The 16,122-nt window shown below is 41.7% G+C and overlaps 1 protein-coding gene across 8 annotated transcripts in view; it reads right to left on the bottom strand.

The window, feature by feature from the left end:
- Positions 1 to 16,122, bottom strand: part of Cntnap4 (contactin associated protein family member 4) — a 238,675-nt gene that overhangs the window by 74,290 nt on the left and 148,263 nt on the right. For 7 of the 8 annotated variants that reach the window (XM_048355089.1, XM_048355091.1, XM_048355094.1 and 4 more), the window contains 3 exons: positions 15,085 to 15,346; positions 5,950 to 6,099; positions 102 to 273 (listed from right to left, as the gene is read on the bottom strand). In XM_048355089.1, coding sequence (XP_048211046.1) covers positions 102 to 273; positions 5,950 to 6,099; positions 15,085 to 15,346 — 584 coding nt within the window. The remainder of the gene's footprint in view (positions 1 to 101; positions 274 to 5,949; positions 6,100 to 15,084; positions 15,347 to 16,122) is intronic. The other variant, XM_048355093.1, reaches the window with a different exon arrangement.

Consider the following 16,122-nt stretch of genomic DNA (forward strand, 5'->3'; position numbering starts at 1 on the left):
CAGGGAAAGAAGAGATGTTCCCTTCATCCGTAGATTTTAATCTGCCAACAGACGTGTGAATAGGCTAAAAAAAACAAATAGCAAAGCTAGATTATCCTTACCTATCCGAGATCCCGCAGGAGTCCACCTGGAGGTCGCTGAAGTTCCCCAGGGCCCCCCGCTGCACTGCGATCAGATCCACCTCCCTGTCGTTGATGGAGATGAGCCGCATGCACCCCTGAAACCCAGCAAGTGGGGTTCGGCATCGGGATCCAGAGCTTTCATCAGGGCAACCTGATTGTTTTTAAAAATAAAAAAATATATAGCAAAATGGAGATGCCCTGTAATGAACCCAAGTAGAGCATCGCGGGAGAATTCATTAATGAGAAAAATAAACGGAAGAAACAGACACTTGATTACCTTCTGCCTTACAGAAGACAAATACACCCACGCGCCACAGTCATTAGGAGTATCATCTACATTTCAAATTGTAATTCCTACAAAGCATTGCTTTCTGTATTTCTGTAGGACTCACAGGAAGCCACAGAGTAACAATAATTACAAGCCACTCTTACTAGATTGAGCCAGATTTAGAAATATGCACGTGAGGTCCAGAATTCTAAACATGCCAGCCAACAGTACTGAACTTCATAGACTTGAAATGTGGAAAGCTTTGTCTTTGGGCTAGGAAAACGAAGGACACAGAGTGAAAATGTGCATGATAAATAAGAAAAGCACTGGGAGCTCACCTTGGTAATCCTTAGCTACTTAGGAGGCTCAGATGTAAAGATCATGGTTCAAACCCACCCAGAGTCCAAAAATTCATAAGACTCTTATCTCCAATTAGCCAGCAGAAAGCAAGAGGTAGAGATGTGACTCAAGTGGTAGAGTGCCAGCCTTCAGTGGAAAAATATTTAAAGGAGAGCATAAGGCCCTAAAATCCTGAGTTCATGCTTTAGTATTGGATGATCGATGAATGATGGATCGGTGATCAATAGATGGATGGATAGATGGATAAGTAGATTGATAGTAGATAGACAGAGATAGATACAATGCTGGTGATGAAATCCTTTCGTATTTAAAGTTAATTATATTTGGGCTGGGAATATGGCCTAGTGGCAAGAGTGCTTGCCTCCTACACATGAAGCTCTCAGTTCGATTCCCCAGCACCATATATATGGAAAACGGCCAGAAGAGGCGCTGTGGCTCAAGTGGCAGAGTGCTAGCCTTGAGTGGGAAGAAGCCAAGGATGGTGCTCAGGCCCTGAGTCCAAGGCCCAGGACTGGCCAAAAAATAAATAAATAAAATAAAGTTAATTATATTAAAAAGAAGATAGAAATGACCAACTATTGATTTAATCAAACTCTTACTTTCCCCTATGTAGAAAAGTTCCATACACACACATGTAATGGTTACAAATAGTTAAGTTTCAAAAACATTTCACTCCTTGATTTTTCTTATTTGCTGCCTCATAAAAGAATGCTCCTCTTACAGATTTTTTCTATCATTAAAGCTTGTTCTAATTATTTAAATAACGAAGAAATATAATATTAACAATTATTGTCTGCATTTAATGATGTTCTAAATGTTTATCCAAGTGAAATAAATAATTTTATGGAGTCTGAACACATCTATTACTCTTACATATTTTTCATTAATCTTTCTTTGCTGGTTATGGTTGTCAAACACTATTACAATTTCACAGAATAATAAACGAATCAGCAACTTCTGATTCTTGTATGCTAGGTTTCCTACCTGGGAATTAGCATTACAGTTAAATATTTTGTCTAAGGATATTTTTGCTTTTATTTTTTATTCTTTATTTCCCAACAAAATGCACTTACAAGATGCATGAAAGCCAGTATGATTCAAAATTATTAGCAGGCAAATTAAAATATTATTCAATATATTAAGAAAAAGCAATTATTGCATTTTGAGTATTAGTATGTTGTACATAATATTCCACATATTTCCAGTATTTAAAATTCTTCTGTCCTATAGGAGCTGCATGTCATAATCTTAACACATTTTCCAGATGACTTATTAACTAGTTAGGAATATCAGGAGAAGAGGTTGGAGACATGGCTCAGGTGGTAGAGCTCTAGCTGCTGAGCAAAAGCATCAATCAGATACTGAGTTGGAGTCCTGGTCTCAGATCAAAGAAGAAAAAAATGAATATCAGGATAAAACTGAAAGGATAAATATTTGGTAACAGTTGGAGGCAACTCATGACTGATTGATTGATCTGTGCCAATACTGGGGCTTGAACTCAACTTCTCATGTTCTCTGTTTGTTTTTTGCTTGTTTGTTTGGTTGTTTGTTTTCTCACAAAGGCTCCCTGTCACTTGAGCCATAGTTCCATTCCTGGCTTTTTCTTTTGCTGATTAATTGGATATAAGAATCTTGTGACGTGTTTGTCTGGGCTGGCTTTGAACTGTGATTCTCACATCTCAGCGTCCTGATTAGCTAGGATTACAGGCCTAAGTCTCCAGCACCTTGCTAGAAACACAAGCAAACTGCTAATCTTCTTCTCTCCAGGTAATGTTACCCATCTCAAACTATGTCCACGTGAGGTAATATGCCAATGGAAAACAACATTAAGCAAACTCAGCACACAAAGAAAGTGCTGCCACTGTATAGACCATCCACAGTCAGATCATAACACGCTTCGTATTCCTAGCTGGGATGTTCAACAAGCAAGAAATGCCGAGCATCAAGCAAGAGTTCACCCCGGTGAGTCTCGTTCGTCACTGAAGAGGCAGCCACAAGTTAATGGCATGCGATACCAGAGGGACGTTCAGCACTCAATCCACTGGAGAAGAAAGTTCAAAAAGAGGAAGATTCTGGAGAACATTTAATGCTGAATTAATGGAGGGGTCCATTACCAGAGGCAGTCAGCACGTTAAACACCTCTGAGGATGACAGCTCAATTATCACTGTGTGTCACTGTACCAGACGTGAGGTGTGGGGGCAGAGTGCGAGGTGGTGACGCTCGTCATTGCATGGGTAACGCTTACTCTACCCAGGAGGGGAAGGGACGCGAGGATTCTGTACAAGCCTCTCGGCATGTGTGACACAGTGTGTCATCGCACCCTCTGAGTGTGCCTCGCTCAAAGACTCCATGGGGGAATGGACAGAAATTACACACTCCACCACACCCGGTCGGTAGGACACTGATCTCAGACGTGCAAGTCATCAGTGATCAAAGCTGAGCTCCATGGGCCACGTGGCTGTCGGTGGGAGGTGACAGATGACTCGGGAGGACTTCCTGTGGCCTGGAGCTCTGCTGGTACCAGGGCAGCCCCCAGTCCCGCAGCACCGCCCCTCTGATGACTCTAAGAGAGAAGGCAGACCCTCTGCAGGGAGGCGAGCGGCAGGGAAGCATGGCTGCGTTCTACTCACATCACTGGACATTGGCAGCTGGATTCGGAAGTGACAGGAAGAGTCTCTGAACCTGGCGTTCTTTTTTACTTGAAGAAAAACTGGCCGAAGATTGTGGCCACCTAAAACTTGCCTTCTGCTTAAACAAAACAGATCCCGACAGTAATAGGAACTATTGCCCCGCTATGGGGGGGGTGTATGGGGGAGGGGTGCGTGTGCACGTGCTAGTACTGAAGTTTGAACTCAAGGCCTTGGGCACTGTCTCAGAACTTTTTGCTCAAATATGGTGCTCTGCCACTTGATCGCAGCTCTGCTTCTGGCTTTTTGCTGCTTAATTGGAGATAAGAGGCTCATGGACTTTCCTGCTTGGGCTGGCTTCGAACCATGATCCTCAGATCTCAGCCTCCTGAGTAGCTCTGATTATGGGCGTGAGCCTCCGGTGCCCTGGAATAAATGGTTCTCTATGGTGTTCAGCTGCTACGGTTTTCCCACAACCTGGGGGAAGGTCACAAGACTTTCGCTGCAAATTAGAATTGCCCGTACATACACCACTGGCAGTTGCAGTCAAGCAATCAGAGCCTCGTGTCAGTCCTGAAGTTTAAGGGACATGATGCTGTTCCTGAGCTCCACATGATTGTTCAAGGTCCCAGGAGGCACCACAGGGAAAGATGCTGGGTCCACCTGTAACCCTCTGTCTTGAATGTGCCGGAATTTCTAGCCTCAAAGCCCTAACGAGTGGGTTTCCAGGAAGACAGACCTCAACCAGACTTTGGAGGTGCAAGGCTGATCCTGACCCTAGAAACAGCAGGTCAGACCAGATCTTGCAGAACATGTGTTAAAAAGCCTCTGGAGCTGGAGTTTTCTTGAGGCACTCTATGAGGTACAGTATAAATGCCTATCAAATTATGAAGAACAGGAAATGAAAAACAAACTCCAGATTCAAAACAGATCAAAGAATATGCTTTTGGAAGGACACATATGCACAATAATCCATTCTTTCTTAAACAGAGCAAGTGTGTGCAGGTGAATACTTAAAATGATTGTTAGTATTCCTTCCAATGTTCATACAATGTATGAGAGTGGAAATTAGATATGGGGTATACAGAAATTCTCTGTATGGCATTGCTAAGTTTTCAGCAAATCTAAAACTATCCAAAATACTTTTAGAACAACATAGTGTATAGCATATGTATCATAATAAAAGCATTAGTCATATGTGATATATTTTACTATAAAAGATTTCAGTACAAGTAAAAGCAATCACCAGAAAAAAAATAATTCTTCCTAAAATAGCTAAGTATTGCGACAATCCAAACATGAAAGATTGAAAAAGACTTCAAGAATGAGAATTCCATTTTCATGATTTATAAACACTTTTCCCCAGTCTTCTATTTTTTAATTTTGCATCATTAAACAATATGGCTGTAATTTTTTCCTTATCTGTTTTAGTGCTTCTAAATCTTTTCTTGTGAAATGAAATCTCTTGGTTAAGTTGCTCAATGTATCACAGCATTGATTAAAAGAATGTGTTCCATGGCTAGCCATAAAATCTATCATAAATTCTGAAAGAACCTGATTCAGAAATGAACAAACTATAGTCAAGTAAGACACTGTCTCTTTTAAGACTGTAGCCCTTTGCCTGGTAATGGATTATGAATGGATTTCACTGTGGCTCATTTGTTTGCTTTTAAGTTCTGCTAAACGGATTCATGGACTAGGTACTTAGGATCAATTCTTAGGAAATAATTTGTATTTTATTGGAAGAGACTAAAGACTGGATTACTCGCTTCTAATGTAGAAGTGACACTAGAATGAAACAACCATTAAAAGGGAATCAAACAAAACTCAAACAACAATCATACACGAAATACCAAATCATGAATAGAAATGTCTAAGGACTAACAGTTTAAAACTTCATTCCAATTGGCAAAGAACAGTTTGTCCTAATTTTCCAGTGATAAAGATGCATTTCCATTTCTCTAGCTTCTTTTCCCAAGCTTTGAGTTCAATCAAACATGCACAGGGCAGGTAAATGCTTCATTTCTTCTTGTTCTCCAAAGAAGATGGCCTGATACTGAAGGCTCAGGTACCATTTCATCAAAAATGTATCCATGTGTTACTGCTTAGTAGACAAGAGGTTGCTATGGCTAATTGAGTTAAATTATTTGTTCATTGGCATAATATTTGCCTGTCCGCACTGGATGGTGGGAAAAGCAATAAGAAGACTCTAGAGGAGCTAAGAAGCATGAACAAGGAAATAGTACAATAAAATCAACCCATAAAATCAGGAGACCATCTACAAGAGTCATTTACCATTAAGAAACTAGAACAAGATTTGAAGGGAAGAACTGGAGAATGTAAGCCCGCTTACCACTATAGAATTTGTACATTTGAATGAGCCAGCCTTGGAGAAATGCATTTTAGTTCCTAATTTGCCATCTTGATTGACTCAACATTCCCACATAGAAAACTATTCCTTTGTGTTAGCATCGGTTCAAAGCAGAGGGTTTTCCTAAGACGTAGGCATGGGAAATGCAATGACAGTCCAATCACCCAGATGGATGGACCCTACTTTTTTTTTTTTTTTACCTCCAAAATAATAGGTGCCCGCTGAGTAAATCTGCTCAGGGCCCAGCGAAGGGGACGCAGGGGTCGAATGGCCGTCCACCACCAGGCTCAGGTGACTCCTCTTAGCGGACACGGAGACGGAATGCCACTGCCCGTCATTCAATCCAGCACCTGGAGGGGAGGAAGGAGTTGGAGACAGCTCTCAGCAGTCCTCCTTGACCTCGTGGTTAGAAACAGCAATCTGTACCTCCCCCATTCGCTATAGCAGTGTCATCTCGAGTAGGCACATGCCAGACACCAGCAGAGGCCTGGAATCCTATGTATCCTACGGGGGTTTTCCCCCTTATACAAACCTGGGATAAAGTTTAATTTGTTTACTTAGGAGTCTGAGATCCGGAGGACCTCCATTTGAAGCCAGCCAAGGCATGGAGAGTCCATGAGACTCTGATCTCCCATCAACCACCAGAAAGCCACAAGTGGAGTTGTGGCTCAAAGGGTAGAATGCTAGCCTGGAGTGACAAAGTTAAAGGACAGCGCTCAGGCTTTGAGTTCAAGCCCCAGAACTGGCACGCACACACACACACACACACACACACACACACACACACACACACACACACACACACACACACGTTTAATTTATAAATTAGAATAGTAAGATGTTAACAATAGTTAATAATAAAATAGAGTAATTATAACAATTTGCCATAATGAAATGACTTAAAACGTATTATTTATTTCTGGAATTTTCCATTTAAGTTTTTTTTTTGGGGGGGGGTGGAGGAATAAGTAGCCAGTTGTGGGGCTTGAACTCAGGCCCTGGGTGCTGTCCCTGAGCCTTTTTGCTCAAGGCTAGTGCTCTATCACATGAGCCATAACTCCACTTCTGGGGGGGGGGGGTTGGTGGTTACATGGTGATAAGAGCCTCATACACTTTCCTGCCTGGGACAACTTTGAACTATGATCCTAGGATCTGAGCTTCATGATTACAGGCGTGAGCCACAGGCACCCGGCTCCAACACAGCAACTGAATCCTTGGGAAGTGGAACCCCAGATTAGAGATTCGAAATATTATTAATGCCACTAAGAAACAATTTCTAGTTCCTCCTAGCCTCCGTAGCTGGCTAAATGGATGCACTTCACCTTGCCCCATTGGAGTACGGGCTGTATCTGCCATGCCAATGCCATAAGTCCATGAGACTTCACCCTTAAAGGACATCCTGCTGACCAGAGGCTGAATGCCAAAGCATCTCTATGGTGAATTTACCAGTCAGGGCAGCATCTGCTGAGTATTTAACTATGATTTTGCTCATCAAATCAGTAAACAAAGTAAAAGCACTCTATTAAACGCCAAGAGCCTCTTTTCTGATATTATATGTGATTTCTTTTATTCCCCTGAGCTAGTTTCTACCACAAGTGTTCAGATGGGGAAAAAAAATGCATCAAAGCACTGTTAGGCAACCACATCTACTTTGGCACTAGATGCCCTGAACCTATCACAAATATTAGCTAGGTCATAGGATCCCATTTCACATCACCTCTATTCAAAGAAGAAAGGAAGAGGGAGGAGAAGGAAGGAGGAGAAAGACAAGGATGAGAAAAGCAAAAGAAAGAGGAGGATGAAGAGGAGAAAGGAAGATAGAAGAAGAGAAAGAGAAGAAAAGAAATGAGATCCAACCTCAGTTTGGCATGTGAAAGAGTGGAAAGGGCTGGAGAACTGATTTGAAGAATGTAGACCAGATTTTTTTCAGACATGGTTTTCTAAGCTTAGGTTCTAAATAGATGTCTGAATAAAATTATGTAACCCTTGATGGAATAAGATTGGACTAAAATAAATCAAGTGTCCCTGATTTGCCATCCCTGGCTTCCTTCAGAAGGCCCCACGCGTGTATATTTTATTCCTCTTCCCATCGTGGGTCCCCGATTCTGTTCTCTCAGCAAGAAAAGCCCCAGGCCCGTGACTCTTCTGTTTTTATCTATCTTGGACTTTTCATTCATCTTCTAACTGTAGCAATGAGCATGCTGTTCTCTAATCTATTACAAATAGGGATTTTATTTAGTTTGTTTTGTTCTTTTTGTTTCTCTTGGTTTTGGTTTGGAGACAGGGTCTTGCTATGTTGCTTAACAGTGGCCTGGAACTTTTCCTGCCTCCTGACTGCAGGAATTACAGCTTACATATTGGTAAGTATATAAAATATGATAAACTGAATTATATAAAAGCAGAGAGGTGTTTAAAAGCTGAGCCTCCTAACCACATGCTGAGATGTTGCAGAAATACCTTCTCATTCTAACGATTCCTAAGATGATGAATGTCCATTTGGATTCGTGTCATGGATCAGTAACAAGTATTTCACGGGACCAGAGCTGATCCAGAGAGTCACACTTCACACCGCACTGTTCTGGGCAGCTACTGGTTAGGCATGAGAAAAACTTAAAGGCTTGAGGAGGCCTTCAGAAGAAAACTCTCAATAGAAACGCCAAGGTAGATGACGAACAAAAGACCAAAGGCACAGCCCACTCTGCAATTTGGCACGGTGAATGGCATCCATGTAACCACTAGCAGGTGATAACTTTAGGCCAGGCTTGTGGAGAAGCCTTCAGAAAGCAGTTCCCAGCGTCATTCATAATAGACATCACTTTGCAATGGGGAGACTTACTGCATGTCATCAGGATTTATTACTGCAATTAAATCATCAAGGGTCTCTGGAACTCATTTCAACTAACTCTACATATTAAATCAGATTTCTATTTTTCTCTGTAAGTATGCAATGCCTTTCCACTCCTAAGTCTGATGGATGAGAAGGGAACAAAATCCACAGTTATGTTAAAGAGAGACATGAGGGCAAGCCCACAATTTGTATTTTAACATGCTTATATTATATAGCTCAATGGTACTTCTAGTCACCACTAACACTATTGACATCTGTGTGTGTATATGTGGGTGTGACAGAGAGACAGTGTGTGTGTGTGTGTGTACTAGGACTTGAACTCAGGACCTGGGTGCTACCCCTGAGCTTTCTTGCTCAAGGCTGGTACTCTACCACTTGATTTACAGCTCTGCTGCTGGCATTTTGCTGGTTAATTGAAGATAAGAGTCTCACAGACTTTCCTGCTCCATTGTCCTTTGATTTAGAGCCTCAGATATCAGCCTCCTGAATAGCTAAAATTACAATTGTGAGCTACTGTTGCCTGGCTAATCTTTTTTATTTGGTGCCTGGGATCCAACCCAGGGCCTTGCACCTGCTAGACAAGCACTCTACCACTGAATTACATCCCCGAGCCTACTCTTTACGTTGAGTCAACAGAACATGTATGTTGTTGATAGAACATGAACAAAATAATAATAATTGCACTGGGCTATTACTCGTAAATGGTATTACATGTTTTCTTTGTATTATATCACTTAATCTTTAGTACAACTATTATGATCTTCATTTGTAATGTGAAGAAAATGAAGCTCGGGGAGGTTGCACCGTGTCCTAAGGTGTATCTAGTCAGTGAATTGCAGAAATTACACAGAACCCACAGCTGACACCAAAGCTTTTCTCTGCCCGTGAAACAGATGGTTCTTTACTTTTATTTCATCATTAACTTTGGAAAAATAAAATAATAAAACCAGCTCCCACCAGTGGAACGCAGGCCTATGGACGTCAGGGGTGTGTTGTGTTGTGAGAAGCAGGCGAGAGCTCAGAGGATGGGGTTTGGTTGTCCCATGAAGCAGCCTCTCCATACGCCTACAACATTCAAGGTCACCTTGGGGGTGAGGAATGTGTGGGAGGAAATCAAGATGGCCCCCAAAGCTCTGGCAAGCACGGACGAAAAGCAAGGCCACCGCACGAATCACGAAATGGCTCATTCCTGTAATCCTAGCTAATAGCCGAGAGGCTGAGGTCCGAGGATCACGGTTTGCATCCAGCCCAGACGGAAAAGTCCGGGAGTGGGACACGTATCTCCAATTAACCACCAAAACTACACCCGAAATTGGAGCTGTGGCTCAAGTGGTAGGGCCCCAGCCTTGAGCAGCCCTAAGCTTCTCTCTCTTTCTGGATAACACAAATTACCACTCCATTTCCTTTCCACTTTAGCCTCATTCCATCCCTTCATCCTTTTAGACAATTTAGGAAGATAACTAATCACAGAATGATGCTTACTACCTGAGAATAGTTATCTGATTCTCTTCCTTGAAATGCCCGCCCCCCAAAAAAAAACCAGTGATCACAACCCCAAATCCTGTAAAAACCAACCCATTGCGCTGGGCCGACCCCCACAGCTCCCCAACTATCAGCTCCTGTTGTCTTACAAAGCAATAAACCCAAGGTGCTCGCTTTCTGCATTCGTTTGCTGTGGTCTTTGGCTGGAAAACAACAACAAACCACAACAAGTAGAAAAATGGAGTCATCAATGGAAATGTTTGTGATCTCAGGCCGTGGAAAGGACAGAATTGCGTTCTAGAGCCTTCCATCGCTGCCTGTTTCTGGTCTCTGGCTCGAACCCTATAAACACACCAAAAAATACAGCAGGAGGAAGAAAAAAGGTTTATATCTACTCTTTCATATACAATCTCCAGTACAACCCTACATTGCTATGGAGCACTCTGTCAGGTGAGCTGTGATCCCTCTCCCGTGAGACTGTAACAGGCGTCCCGAGGAGAAGGGGTGTAAAGAAAAACTAAACCTGCCTCATAGGGCAGGCTCTCTGGAAAGGTGCAGAGGCAATTAGATGTAGGCCATTACTCAATTGGCAACCAAAGAGGATGGTGCCCATTTTAGGGCTCTGAAAGCACCAGAAATTCCTACAGCCAGAAAGAAGCATCTCCATCACCAGATAGCTCTTGTCAAGGCGAAGATACAGAGTCACTGGAACTCACTGCTTGGTGGAGAGCAGGAGTTTAAGGGGTTTGCAGTCTGTCAGGCAGGATGAGTCCAACGGTGAAAGGGAAGAGAATTGAAAGATGGCTTCCCCATGGGGAAGCCAGACCAGAAAGTCTGTGCCATTGGCCAGGGGCAGGAAAATTTCCAGTGTCCAGGAAGAGAAATCATGTAGAAGCATCTCAGTCATGACAAGCGCGCCTCTACCAGGCTGGGCTGTGGGGGTGAAGGCCTTGCTCAGAGACCTGGAGTTCATCATCAGGTAAAAGCTGCAGCAGAAGCCAGGCAACAGGTGGCTCATATCTGTCATCCTGGCTAATCAGGAGACTGCTGAGATCTGAAGATTACGGTTCAAAACCAGTCTGGATAGGAAAGTTCTTGAGATTCATGTCTCCAATTAATTACTACATAAATAAATAAAGCCAGAAGTGGAAATGTGTCTCAAGTGCTAGAGGGACAACCTTGATTTCAAAAAAAGAAGAAGAAGTTCAAGTTCCAGTATTGGCGCGTGTGCACACACACACACACACACGCACACACACGCACACACATACGTTGTAATAGAGGTAAAATTAGAACAGAAACCACTAGTATGACAATGAAAAATTCAGGCTTAAGAAAGAAAATGCAATCGTATTGTTCATTAGTTCCTTCCTTCCATCTGAATCGTTTCTGCTTTGACATCTATAAAGGTGAAAGGATTGAAAATAATTTGTGTCATGAGGGATTTTAGAGGACTGCTAATATGTTTCATGATTTAGGCTTGTACAATTTCATTAATGTTTCAGAGATAATTTGGTTTGACACAATATTTTTGAATAATTGCAAATGACAATTTGTAAAACTGTACATCACATTAAAAATTTAGGCGAATAATTCAAACATTTGCATAATTCAGTTCTTTCCCCATACCATTTAATTTCTTCTCAATTGTCAAAGTTCCAGAAATGTTGTCTTTCAGACTTCAGTGTTTTAGTAAATTGCATTTCCAATTGGTATGAACACTTAAGCTATCCTTATATAGAGGAATAATAGTATAGTATGATACCAATCAATTTTATCCAAACCATTGCAAGCCAGGATACAATACAGCACCTACACATCCATGTTCATTGAAACACTATTCACTATAGCCAAGCCAAGCCATGAAAATAACCCAGATGTCCTATGACTGACCGATGGATCCAAAAAATGTGTTGTATATTTACACAATGGAATTTTATTTATCCACCAGGAAGAGTAATCCTATGTCATTTACTATGAGGGGGAAATAACAATACTGAGTGAAGTAAGCCAGGTTCAGAGAGACAAAGGATGCAAGTTTTCTCTCATATATGGAAGTCAGATCTTAAATAGACACATATTTGAAAATATATACAGGACCATAAGTATATCGATGGATAGAGAGATAGATTGATTGATTGATTGATTGATAATATGTTGTCTAGTACCCATAGGGGTAGGCTTCCATGTTGTAGTCCCTCTGAACGGTTAACAGTCCTACATGAATACCAGGAAGCTGAAATATGTCCTACTTAAAAGAGGTGGGGCTTAAGGGGAGGAGGGGTGAACAAATGGAGAAAGGAAAGGTGGGCAAATAGAGCCAATAACAGCCAATGTATACATGAAAATGGACCTGGAAAACTTGAGGAGATGGGTGGGACAGGATAGGAGGGGGCAGGCAGGATAATGGAAGGGGTGACTCTGATCTCAATGCACTGTACACATGAGCAGACATGTTAACTTGCAACACCTTGGACAACTCATGGGGGAAAACAATTAAAAAGTCATTTGAATAGAACGGTCAGTTTAATGGTCAAATATGAGTGAAATTCAATTGGAAAAAATCAATCACTGAAGTCGGTTTCGTGAAGAGACTTGATGGACTTGAAATGAACTTGATCACTGAAATTAGTACAAAAACTATATATTTTGAAAGAAAACAAAATGAAACCAGAGAGATTCGGTAAGTACAAGCTGGCTTCTGTTGTCTGAAGTATAACACGATGGCTACCTTAGCACTAATATTCAGTCTAGGTTCTCTATTATTACCTCTGGAAATAATTGCAGTCACATGATATCAGAATGGATTGTTCTGCATGTAGTTTTAAATAGCCACTCCAAGATTTTTCAAATCACTCACAGTATTGTATACATAGTTACAACTAGTAATTTATGAGCTCTATGTTCTGGGGACATGGTTAAATATAAACTTGTAGCTGGTGTCAGGCACTGGTGGCTTAGCTCTAGAATCCTAGCTACTCAGGAGGCTGAGATCTGAGGATTATGGTTGGAAGCCAACACAGGCATGAAAGTCCGTGAAACTCTTATCTCCAATTAACCACCAAAAAGTCAGAAGTGGAGCTGTGGCTGAAAGTGGCTGAGTGTTAATCTTGAGCAAAAGAAGCTCCGGAACAGCACCCAGGCATTGAGCTCAAGCCCCAGGACTGGCACAACATGAAACAAAATAAAATAAAAACTTGCTTCATGGGGTACACTACAGGAGCACTTTACTGAAGCAGTTTCTTCAAAATGTTGAAAATTAGGCTACAGCTACTTCAGAGGATGTCAAACACACCACAATACACTACATGTTAATGGCAAGCTTACCTTCTGAGATCCTCATTTTAGGGACTAATTATTAAAGTGACACTGATTAATTTATTTCCTTTAGTTAAGCTGCGAATCTACCACGTGTGGAGGATTACTTAAAACGTACCTGTTTAACGTTACAATTAATATTGAACTTCCAGCTCTCACATTAAATCTGCAATAATATGTGTGTTTTGTTTGTTTGTTTGTTTGTGCCGGTCCTGGGGCTTGGACTCAGTGCCTGAGCACTGTCCCTGGCTTCTTTCTGCTCAAGGCTAGCACTCTGCCACTTGAGCCACAACACCACTTCTGGCCATTTTCTATATATGTGGTGGTAGGGAATCGAACCCAGGGCTTCATGTATTCCAGGCAAGCACTCTTGCCACTAGGCCATATTCCCAACCCCCTGCAATAATATGTGAACAACAACAATAGACAGATACATAAAGAATAGACATTTGAGCTGGGCACTGGTGGCTCACACCTGTGATCTTACCCATTCAGGAGGATGAGATCTGAGGATTGTGGTTCAAGGACAGCCTGGGAAGCAAAGTCCATGAGATTCTTATCAGGGCCTATTCACTACCAAAAAGAAGTTGGAAGTGGAGCTGTGGCTCAAGTGATAAAGCACAAACCTTGAGCACAAAAGTTCCAGGACAGAGCGCAGGCCCTGAGTTCAAGCTCTAGTAACTGGCACCAAGAAAATAAAAAATAGGCATTTGCATATCCACTTGTATACTTGTTTTACTTACTAGTTTTCACTATATTGTTAACATTATTTTTCCTTATCTGGGTCATATTCTATAAATTTTAGTCATAGTTGGTGCAGAAGAGTAATACAATGTCATCTTTAAATTGTTTTTAAAGATCATTTATCAAATTAATGTAGCAATTTACCCCAATGTGACTTCTACTGGATGAGCTTGAATGCTATTCAATATTATCTAAAACTGTGATGGAGCTCCCTTGCCTAGAACTCTACACATTTAATGAAGAGACAGAAATATCCTTCACTCAAAGTTCTGACCTAGATTGGACATTAATTTTCCAGACATTCATACAGTTGCCTTAATTATGTTACTACTAATGGTTCCAACGATATTGCTTTTCCTTAAAAGTAAATGGAGTGACTTCTTACAAACCAAGTCTCAGGGAGAAATTTCACACAAGCCTTTACCTCCCTCCAAAATCTGTCTAGACCTTTACAAAGTACAGCAGCGAGTGAAGTTAACATTAGCTAAATATTCAAGTTTTCTATTACACAGTAATACAGATAGGTAAGTAGAGGTAAGCCCCGTGAGGCTTTTTTCCGTTCTCCAAAAGACCAGAAAAGACAATAGACATATGGAGAAAACTGGTTTTCCACTGATAAACATCCAGTTCAATGACTGACTTATTTCAACGTCAGTCACATCTTCCCCCAGACTCACAAAGTTGAGGTACTAACTTGCCAGGGGCAAGAGAGAGGATGATGGGTAACTCTTTGGGGAATAAAAATTGGAGTCCTATTCAAAGAGAAATTGGAATCAACTTCCTCTAAGGAAGAATACTGATAATCTTATTAACTTCAGTCTACATTTATTAAGCAAATATTAATTTTTAAGGGAGGGTTCTGCATAACATTTACAAGAGTGACAGGAGAGATAATGAAATCTTGCAAATCCATATGCTTTGCCTAGGGGAGCACACTCGTTACCTGCTGTGATGTCACTGGGTAATTTTCCTGGCTGGTGGAGGTTCAACTTCAGTTGTCCATCACTGAGCAAGAGGAGGAGACTCCCAGAAACCACTTGAAGTTCACTGAACAGCAAAAGTCCAGCTGCATTCCACGTGCGAAATTGAAAACTGGCTGAAATTCCTTCCTCTCCGGAAGAGACCGGCAATATTAAGTAGCTCCTAGAGCTCAGGAAAGTCAGAGGCACCGACTGTGGCTGTGAACAGATGAATGACACATTTCCCTGAGGACAAAAGACAAGAAAGAAAAGGTGGGGGAGAGAGAATGCTGTCAGCCTGTTATACATATCCTACTTGTAATTGACGTTAAAATACTGACCTTCTCCCCAGATTTAAAATCACAAGTATCACCATGAAAGTCTACTTCCATACAGCTTCCATTTTTCAACTTTCTATTATTATTTTTATCATCATCATCATTTGCTGGAATTGGTGTTTCAACTCTGGGCCTTGCGTTTGTTTGCACGCTCACTGCTAGCACTCTACCAAGCGAGTCACACCTGCAGCCTAGCTTTGGGCCGGTTATTCTGCAAATGGGTTTTCCTGCCCAGGCTGCCTTCAGACCATCATCCTCTGGTTCACAGCTTCCTAAGGAGCTAGGATTACAGGTGCGAGCCAGGAGCGCCTCTGGCTTTCAACTCCCAGGCAAACGCAATGCTCACTTCGAAGAATAAACATTGGAAGGAAAACACTGGCTCTTGATCAAACAAAAATATTTGGCTATATTACGATTCTGCTAAACGTGAGTTCAGTTTCACTGTAAACAATTATGCTGTTCTGTTGGGTGAAATAACAAAATCCTAAAAGGAAACAAGGCTCACTTTTGCCATAACCCAGACCATAAAGACAATTATGAGGTCATCAAGCCCAGGGAAAGCTGAGAATGGGCTTAGCCTCATTTGGTACCAGCACAAGGAGCGCACCCCTTGCTACAGCAGAGGGGGTGGGCCTCTCCGGAGCAGTTTCTGGAGATTCATGTTTTAGATGAAGCTCACATCTG

Source organism: Perognathus longimembris, chromosome 10 (assembly GCF_023159225.1).
Source record: "Perognathus longimembris pacificus isolate PPM17 chromosome 10, ASM2315922v1, whole genome shotgun sequence".
Lineage (NCBI taxonomy): Eukaryota > Metazoa > Chordata > Mammalia > Rodentia > Heteromyidae > Perognathus > Perognathus longimembris.